General features: G+C 36.8%; 1 protein-coding gene across 1 annotated transcript; it reads left to right on the top strand.

The window, feature by feature from the left end:
- Nucleotides 1–1,859, top strand: SIP3 (SOS3-interacting protein 3). Its single transcript, XM_047313093.2, has one exon. It carries the CDS (start codon nucleotides 326–328, stop codon nucleotides 1,628–1,630), a length of 1,305 nt encoding a protein of 434 aa, XP_047169049.1. The 5' UTR covers nucleotides 1–325; the 3' UTR covers nucleotides 1,631–1,859.
- The last annotated feature ends 8,418 nt before the right edge of the window (nucleotides 1,860–10,277 follow it).

Here is a 10,277-nt window from a genome sequence, read left to right as displayed (position 1 = left end):
ATTGGGGAAGCTGAAGAGAATTGAGTTGAGAAGAAACAATTATTGAGTGAGTGATAGAGATAGGGATTTATCAGTGGTGGCAACTGCAGAGAAGGGAATGCAGAGAAATGAGAATACATTGGTTCACTCCGTCTGAGGCAGGTGGCCCTGCCAAAAGAAGAACCTCCGGCAGACATTGCCATCGGAAACATGTCGAAGACGGGTAGTTACTAGCTATTTTCTCATCCATTTTCGAAATTCCCAATTTCAATATCAAACAAACCCTAATTTCTGCTGTATAGGATAGTTTTATTATTGTTATTGTTATAGTGTTGATTGAGTAAGGATGAGTGAGAAAGAGAAAGAGAAAGAGAAAGGTGTGGGCGAGGGACAATCGACGTTGCTTCACGGGAAGTATGAGCTGGGTAGGGTGTTGGGGCATGGAACGTTCGCGAAGGTGTACCACGCGCGGAATCTTAAGACGGGGCAGCACGTGGCCATGAAGGTGGTGGGGAAGGAGAAGGTGATAAAGGTTGGGATGATGGAGCAGGTAAAGAGGGAGATATCGGTGATGAAAATGGTGAAACACTCCAACATCGTCGAACTCCACGAAGTCATGGCCAGCAAGTCCAAGATCTACATCGCCATGGAACTCGTGCGCGGCGGAGAGCTCTTCAACAAGGTATCCAAAGGTCGGTTGAAGGAGGACGTCGCCAGACTCTACTTCCAGCAGTTGATCTCCGCGGTCGACTTCTGCCACAGCCGCGGAGTCTACCACCGCGACCTCAAGCCGGAGAACCTCCTTCTCGACGAACACGGCAACCTCAAGGTCTCCGACTTCGGACTCACCGCCTTCTCCGACCACCTCAAGGAGGATGGGCTGCTGCACACCACGTGTGGCACGCCCGCGTACGTGTCGCCGGAGGTCATAGCGAAGAAAGGTTACGACGGTGCCAAGGCTGACATATGGTCGTGTGGGGTCATCCTCTACGTCCTCCTGGCAGGGTTTCTACCCTTTCAGGATGATAATTTGGTTGCCATGTATAAGAAAATTTACAGAGGAGACTTCAAGTGTCCACCTTGGTTTTCCGTGGAGGCGCGAAGGCTTGTTACCAGACTCCTCGACCCCAACCCGAATTCCCGGATTAGTATCAGTAAAGTCATGGAGTCTTCCTGGTTTAAGAAACCGGTGCCGAGGAAGGTGGAGGAGGTGGCGAAGGTGGATTTGGAGGAGATGTGTGAGAGGCCTGCCACCATGAACGCGTTTCACATAATATCGTTGTCGGAGGGGTTCGATTTGTCGCCCCTGTTTGAGGAGAAGAAGAGGGAGGAGATGAGGTTCGCGACGGCGGGGACGGCCAGCAGCGTGATATCGCGGCTGGAGGAGGTGGCGAAGGCGGGGAAGTTCGACGTGAAAAGTAGCGAGACGAAGGTAAGGCTTCAGGGGCAGGAGCGTGGGAGGAAGGGAAAGCTGGCTATTGCGGCGGATATTTACGCCGTGACACCGTCCTTTATGGTGGTGGAAGTGAAGAAGGACAACGGAGATACCCTGGAGTACAACCAGTTCTGCAGCAAGCAGCTTCGTCCTGCGCTTAAAGACATCTTCTGGAATTCCCCACAGAATTCCACACCTGCAATAGTGCTTGAGTGAGAATATCAATGTACACTTGCATATCATGTCTCAGTCTCGTTTTACACCATTTCTCGTTATTTTTATCTTTTTCTTGTTTATCAACTTTGAGTTTTTAAGACATGAAGGTAAGATATGCTATTTTGTTTAAATTCTTAGGAATCAGCAACAACGTTGTGATGATGATTCGATATGCGCGTAGATTGATTCTGTGATGTTTTGTGTGAATTAAGAATTGTGTTTCTGTGAAGAGGAATTGGTTATTTGGTTGCATCACCATCACCATCCCACGCCTACGAGAATCAGCCGAACGTCAATTTCGTTGGAATCGACTGCATATTCTTCGACTGCATATAACTGAAACGCTTGAATTCTATTTGGTTAGCTAGAAATGTCACGTGAAATCGACTGCATATTCTTCGTCTTATTCTTTGGAACCCAGTATAAATTTTAAAACTTCAAACACCATTCTGCTAATTTTTTCCTTATGAAAAATACTCCCCTGATTAAATTTTTATTTTTCAGAAACACTTCTTCAAATTACTTTCTTAACTTTTTACCTTCTCAACGACACCTTCCACAATATTGACATTTTTAACACTCTTTAAAATTTTCTTTTTTTTAACATTGACAAACACCATTTTCGGAAAACAAATATCAAACGGTGGTAAAATAGTAAAATAGAGTTATAAATAATATTATTTTGTCTTTGTTTTAAGCTTCAATAATAAGGTTAATTTTTGGGTTATTTATATTTTCTATAATTTTATTTTTATTTCACCGAACTTTTTGTTAGATATATGTCCGTGAAGGATTTAATGGTATAACTTTCAAATCTTCAAATTGTCTAAAGATGCTAAAAATCATTTCCCAAAACGTAACACGTTGTTGACGCAGTCGAATCCAATAAAGTTTTCTCACGAGTAGCTTTTTGCATGATTTTGCCATATATATTATCGTATATACCATTTCACAATTTTCACATCTTCAATTTAAATAATTTTTTAAAAGAAAATACGAAGATTACTTTGTTGAATTTAATTAATTTTTTAAAATATTATCTAATTTGATTAGGAAATTTTTTTAATACACAGTATTCATTTTCCAATATATTATTAATATTATTTATTACACTTTATAATTATATAATGAACAATAGAACAAATAAGGTTTAAATATGGGTGTTAAGAAATGCTTCTTCATACACCTCAAACCCTTCTCTCTACATTTTCAAGTGGACAATTTTAGTCTCCAGTAAATGTAAAGGAAATTTAGGTAAGTAGTAAATTGTCATTTGGGTCAATTTGAAGGTAAATGAGAGTGAATTCGGAAGTAAATTTTTTTAATTTGTCACGTCAATAAAATCCTATACTAATTCTCACAAATTTTACTTCAAATCCACTCTCATCCTCAAATCCATTCAAGAGAATAAAGCCTTAATGTTACGCGTGTATTTATTCTTTCTGCACCCCAAGTTCATAAATTAATTGCTTCATTCTCGTGCTTTTATCTTCCCTATCGCTTTCTTCGTGGGGCGCTAGGGTTTGTAAAAATTGGAAGAAAGTAAATGTGGTAGGTGGTGGGTGCACGTAATCATAACAGAGGAGATAGAGAAAAAAAAGTTAAAAAAAAAACTTTTACCCTGTGTCAGATGGGTAATTTTGGCATTATATGAAAATTTGGAGGTGTGTGAACAAGTGATTGGAAGTGTAGGGAGAAGAAATCACATGTTAATTTTGCCTTAAACTTACACATTAAAAGAGTGGGTGGGATTTGTGATATAGTATTATTTGGAATAAGGGAAAACAACACTTTTTTTTTATCAATGCTTTAAATTTTTGTTAAAAGCTTTTTTAATTTGTATAGATATTAAAAACAATAAAATTTTAACTTTTACAAAAATAGTTGAATTCTTCTTTACACCTGGCATACTTTATGTTTAAGTGAATACTATGGAGCACATATTTATATCTTGAAATATTCATGTTAGGACCTTTGGAGGAGCTTTTAAGTATAATAAAATGTCAAATCAATAATTAATTTCTTAACTTTTTTACTTAAAAATAACTATTATTTTTTTAAACCCTTTTTGTAAAATTATTTATACCGTTATATTAAGGCACTTTCTTGTAATTGTTTTTGATCTTATCTTTTAATTTCCAGTTTCTTTCTTGCCTCTGTGTATGCGATGACTATCATTCTAAATTTTATGTGTGACTATGGATAAAAAAAAATTATGATGCGTGAATTCAATTAATTTAGCATAATCTAATAATATATTTCAACAAATTCATTTACTTTTACAAATTAGTTTGAGTTTGTTTTGATTTATTTAAATATGGCTAATTTGAACTTTTTATTTTACTAGAGTCTGACTATAGTTTATGTGTGTACAATGAAGTTCTAACTATCGTTTCATTGAGCATTTGTTTTACCCAGATCTTGAACGTAGACTTGTGGATAAATGGTAAGATCGTAACAATGTTTTGATCGCTCATTCTATTTGAAGAGAGTCTGTTCGTTGGTGAGAGGAAAAGATCTACCTACAAATATTCTCTGTGCATAAATTAATAAGAGAGTTGTGATATATTATATGAGAGTGATTATCAAGTATTAAGTGTGAAGTAACTATCCCCTGAGGGTTACTGCTATATTTATAGGATCAACATGGGGTGTGGGCCTATGTCCCTATTAGAATAATACTTATCTGAAAAATATAATAACAGTCTAATAATAATAACAAAAGGATAAACAATAATCAACATGACAAACTAATGAAATTTAGTTATAATATATAAATATTACTCAAATATGTATAAGTTTAGACTGCTTCATAAATAACATCTACCAAACTGTGGAGCCCACCAACCCAAAGATGCAAGAAAAAAACATAAAAAAGGGAGTTCTTCAGGTCCAGGGGCGTAGCATTGGCGCCACCTCCTTGTCTTTGGGCGAGTAATCGTAGAGCGCCCAAATCATGTGGGTGGGCGAGTTCACTCTAGAAAACAACTCTGGTGTTTTTGAAGACCTCCATTGACCGACAAACACTATAAGTTGGGCAACGAGATGCTTACATAACAAGTTTTGCCTTATTTCTTCTTATTTCACAAGAGAAGGTCTTTAGTGATTTGGAAACGCGATTTCACTCAAAGAAGAGCTTTGAGGGCTATTAAGGCTTGTGGAGACACTTCTTCCTTTTGGTTTCTCCATCTTCTTCCATGGTCATTTTGTAAGCTTGAGGTTCTCTATGAAAATGAGAGCCAAACCCATCTTATTGGGAGCAGATGTACTTATTGAACTCTTTTGTATCTTGTGAATGTTTTCATTACATACATGCCTCTTCCATTAAATGGTAGTTTCTTTCTTTCGCTCTTAATGCTTGCATGTAATGGGGACATTGATGGCTCGATTTATGGATTCGTTAGCTTTTGAGAACAATCTACTGAACCCTAGAGTTGAAACAAGAGACCTAGTGAGAGCTTGTATATAGGGATGAAACATGACTCACTAGTTATGCTAAACCTTAGGTCTTAATGCAGGTTTGTTGGTTGAGTGATCAAGGGATTGATGCTTGATGAGGGAACCTAAGCTCCCAAGGGATTAATGCTAAAGTGTTTTAGTGAATTGACATTAGTATTTTATGGAGAGGAGGTGAGTTTGTGTGTGCACGAGAGTGAAGCCAGTGAAATCTATCCTTAGTAATCCCATTCCATACCATTTTTTACCTTTATCCACTTCTAAGTGTGTCCAACTACTAAAGTCCACCATTATTCTTTGTAAGTTTATCTGCATGCACACAATGTAGATTATTGTATTATTCTTTAGTCTAAATGAGTTGTTAATCATACAATTATTTAGTATTACACGAGTCTCTTGAAAAACGATATTTAGACTTACCATTTTATATTACTTTAGAGATTCGGTACACTTGTCAAGGAGTGAACAAGGTGTAATGTTGAGTTTGTCTTGTGCTGGGTTGCCAAGTTGTTATAGTGACTAGTCGATGGATTATTTCTTGTGTTCGAACAATGGGATACCAAACTTTTCTTGCTGAATTTCGACCATGCACTAGACTCTTTTTGTACTTGGTTATCTGAATTTCGATTTGATCACGTGTTGGAACATGGTGTTGTTGAGTTGATTTTTGCGCTTGGACATAAGAAGGTTGAGCTTCTTTGGGCTTTCAAGGAAGGATGGTGTAAGTGGAACCACCTAAATTGCTAGTTGTGTAATGCATAGAAGATTCTTGATAGAAAAATTGTTGAAAGTTTACTAAATAGACTCCTAGCTAGAGTTTTCCTCGTCCCTCTCAACAAAATTCCTCATAGAAATTCAAGTTTTTGATTTGGCGAGCAACCCTAAAAAATTATACTTCAAATAAATGTTATCCACTACCAACTCAAAGCCAATACACATGCATTACGTTGTATTTTGTGAGTTCCCAATTTTTGTAACCACATGGAGGAGTGTGATGGAGATGTTTGTCATTATAAACTTGGCACAAATGCTGTAGAATGTCATTATAGACTTTAGCTTTCTTCGTGATCATATAACTAGGTCCTATCCATGCAAGTAATCTTCATTGAAACTGACATAGAGCAAGAGGAACACCTTCTACCTGTGTTTTGTGAAGAAGTTCAAGAGATCTTTCATCCTCTACAAACCTATAAATATGATTAAATCCTTGGACAAAAATTGTAGTCCCTTTGCCGTCCCAACAGCTAAAAGGGTTTGTATTCCTTATCCTTTGTTTAAGACCGCGCTAAAAGGGTTTATATTCCTTATCCTTTGTTTAAGACCTGCGGTGGGTTCTTAGTGTCCATTAACTCCTTAGTTATATAGCAAACAAGCTTAGAGTGATGCTGCTTTGTCAAAATCAATTACCTTTATAATTTTTATTTATCAATATTTCATGTTTGAATCATTCTTAATACACATGTTAAAAATCATGTATCATGATAAAGACACGATTAAAATATGTATTATGATACTAAAAATACACCACCACAAAACAATATGTTTTTATATTATTATTGCATTTGTTTTCACAACACTTTTATTTTTATATTTAATTTTAGGCAATATGTATATATTTTAAGAACGGACAGAGAGTTATATATTTAAATTTAAATAATATTGATATAATGTAAATATTATTTATTTAATTGTAAATTATTACACACAGTTAGATAGTTAAATACTGTTAAATTTGTTTGTAAGATAATTTTAAGTAATTACTTAAAAGTATAAAACACAGATATTGTAGGAAAGTAGTTAAAACACAAATATTATAGGAAAGTAGTTATTAACCATTCCAATTTCCAATGTACACCCCTCCTAAAGATAATAACTAAGATATGTTGAAAAAAAAAAAGTGAGTTTTGTTTTGACGTAAAAGTTAATTGACTTCTAATGTATTAATGCAATCATCATAAGTTAATATTACTTTTGCTCTTGGATATTCAATCAATATCAATATATAACTTTAGTAAAAATAATAAATATAATCAATTTAGCTCAATTATAAAAAAATATCTAATTCATTAATAAAATATTTTTAATTTAATAAATAATTTATATTATTTTTTGGTCAATTTTTTTATTTTTAATATATATATATATATAATTATGTTTTTAAAATCAGTTAACATTTATATCATTATTTTTTGATGATTTTTTTTATTATGAAGACGATAATAAAATAATCAAACATGTCCTATTAATTGCTATCTTCCATTACAATTATTAAAGGTGAGATGGACTGAAAACAAACATTAATTTAAAGAAATCATAACACGTATTCTTTCAAACTATCTACGCCACCATAGATAAGAATAAATTCAAATATTAATTTTAACCGCATCACTAAAATATTTCTATTTAAAAAAAAAGTTATAAAAAAAACACATTAATTTTTAAAATTTCTTCTTGGCAACTAAATACAACTCAATCATTTTCCTTCTATTAAAAATTTGCACAATTTTGTTTCTCTTTTGACCGACATAGTTTTTCACAATGTTTATTTATGGTTATTTACTGTGATAGCAATTGTCCGTTGAAATTATATATGTATGATTTTCTTAATTTAAGTTTAATATTTATTACTTTTTGTTTCCGTATGGATGCGGAGACCGAGATACGAACCTAACAAAACTTAACTGCTTCTCCCTGCAATGCTGTTACCGTGATGTATCTCTTCCTGTGTTATGCTCTCTGATGGGAAAATGGGCTGGGTACCTTTTTTCTGCTCTGATCTTCATATTTAAAACAGTAAAATAAACCATTTACCTGAAAATCCGGTCAGTTACCGAAGTTGACTACCTGGAAATTGTAACTGTTAGATCGTGTTCGATACAGGGTCGGTTATTCCCGTGATTCGCGTCGTTGACTAATATTCGTAACTGTTTACCCTTAACCGCTAAACCGTTTACTATGACATCGTAGATATCGCTCAATATATATCGATCGTCTTGTGTGTCGACACAAACATGCGAGTTGTCATGTGTGCGCTATATGTCGCGACATCACTGGTTGTCGATTGCCAAGTGGTCGACATTAGTATGTAAATGTTATGATGTTAAGAAGCGTTCGACATACCTACGATCGTGACATTATGATCGTGAGAAGTCTCGGCAAACGATCGCCTGGGTTACTTGTCGACAGTTGGTAGCATAAGGTATACTGCGGTACATTTTTTAATGAAAAACTTTAATTCAGAGAATTAGTTTGTTTTAGGTTGAATTGCTTCCTTTGTCCCCAGTTTGGTTGAATTGTGTCAAATTCATCCTCATTTTTAAAAAAGTTTCATTGTCGTCCTCACGTGGTGTAAAAGTGTCAATTAAATCCAAACATAGAAAAAATTTGTGTCAATGTAGTCATCTCCGTTAAATACACACTAACGGTGTTAAGTGGCTGATTATTTGGCACTAACGTGGCAAATGAGTCACAGTGGTAATGACGTGTGCACAAACTCTGGCCATGAAGTGTTCCCCTCTTCTTCTGATACTTCCTCTTCTTCTTCTTCTCTTTTTTCTCCAGGGTAGTGACAACCACCGGCGTAACCAGAGCGTCTTTAATCAAATCAACAATCAATTTATCCCTAACATCCCTCATGACAGCATTGATCACCAACCCCACTTTCATCCCATCTAACAAAACACTAAAATCAGCCTTTATATACCACAAATAAGCAGCAACGGTTTTGTCTCGCGGGGATTTCACGAAGAACTTGAGTCTGGCGCCCCACTTGAATTTTCCGTCGAGGACGGCGTTGCGAAGGGCGAGAAGGTCCTGGAGGGTGGAGGTGGAGATGGAGGAGTGGGGGACGTAGGAGCCCGTGTCGTCGGTGGCGACTTTCTGGTAGGCGAGGAGCCAGAGGTCGAAGCGGCGGAGGAGGGGGGAGATGGAGGTGACGACGCGGTCGGGGTGGCGGAAGTTGTCGATCCACATCTGACAGCAGAGGGAGACGCCATCGTCTCTGGAGAGGGTGGAAGAGGAGAAACGACGAGGAGAGGAGAGAGGTGGGTGCAGGATAGGAAAAACTGAAATTGGCCGCAGGGGATTGGTGGTATTGGGGAGAAGTACATGGCGGAGGCGGCCGGAGAAGAAGGGAAGACGGCGACGCATTTGGAATTAGTGTTGTCCGAGCATTGGCTTGGAAGGGAGTGAGGGAGGGAAGCAAAACCCACCAAAAATTAAAAGTGTAAGACTAAAAGCCTCCCCTTGTCTCTCTTCCTCTCCCTGCAACCAAATACAGAACAGAATATACATTCATGATCTTCCCTCTTCTTCTTCTCCAAAACCATTCTAATTAATTAAATCAAAACACACTATAAAATTATATTCTTTTCTTCTTCTACCCCCTCGCACTAATTTATCAAAACCCTAACACAAGATGGTGAAGGTGCGAATGAACACCGCCGATGTAGCCGCCGAGGTTAAATGCCTCCGGCGCTTCATTGGAATGTGGTGCTCCAACGTCTACGATCTTTCTCCGAAGGTAGCTCCTCCCTTTTCATTTTTCGTTCTTTCACTTTCCTCAATTCGATTTGATTCCATTTTCCTTCTCTGCAGACCTACGTGTTTAAGCTGATGAACAGCAGTGGAGTTTTGGAATCTGGGGAGAGCGAGAAGGTTCTACTGCTCATGGAGAGTGGCGTGAGATTGCATTCTACTATCTACATGCGTGACAAGAGCAACACGCCTTCTGGTTTCACTCTCAAATTGAGGAAGCATATTCGTACCCTGGAGAAAAAAGAGAAGAAGAAGAAGAGGAAGTATCAGAAGAAGAGGGGAACACATGGCCAGAGTTTGTGCACACGTGATTACCACTACTGTGACTCATTTGCCACGTTAGTACCAAATAATCAGCCACTTAACACCGTTAGTGTGTATTTAACGGAGATGACTACATTGACACAAATTTTTTCTATGTTTGGATTCAATTGACACTTTTACACCACGTGAGGACGACAATGAAACTTTTTTAAAAATGAGGATGAATTTGACACAATTCAACCAAACTGGGGACAAAGGAAGCAATTAAACCTTTGTTTTATTAGGAATGACATTTTATAAACTGTGACAATGCCGCGCTATTCGTCCGTGTGTTAATACGCACGTTAAAAAGGGCATAATCGGAATAAAACAAAGACAATTTTTATATACT

The sequence above is a fragment of the Vigna umbellata genome, chromosome 1, assembly GCF_029865625.1.
Source record: "Vigna umbellata cultivar VRB3 chromosome 1, Vumbellata_1.0, whole genome shotgun sequence".
Lineage (NCBI taxonomy): Eukaryota > Viridiplantae > Streptophyta > Magnoliopsida > Fabales > Fabaceae > Vigna > Vigna umbellata.
Note: the sequence above shows the minus strand (reverse complement) of the source record. Positions and strands in the feature narration are given on the sequence as shown.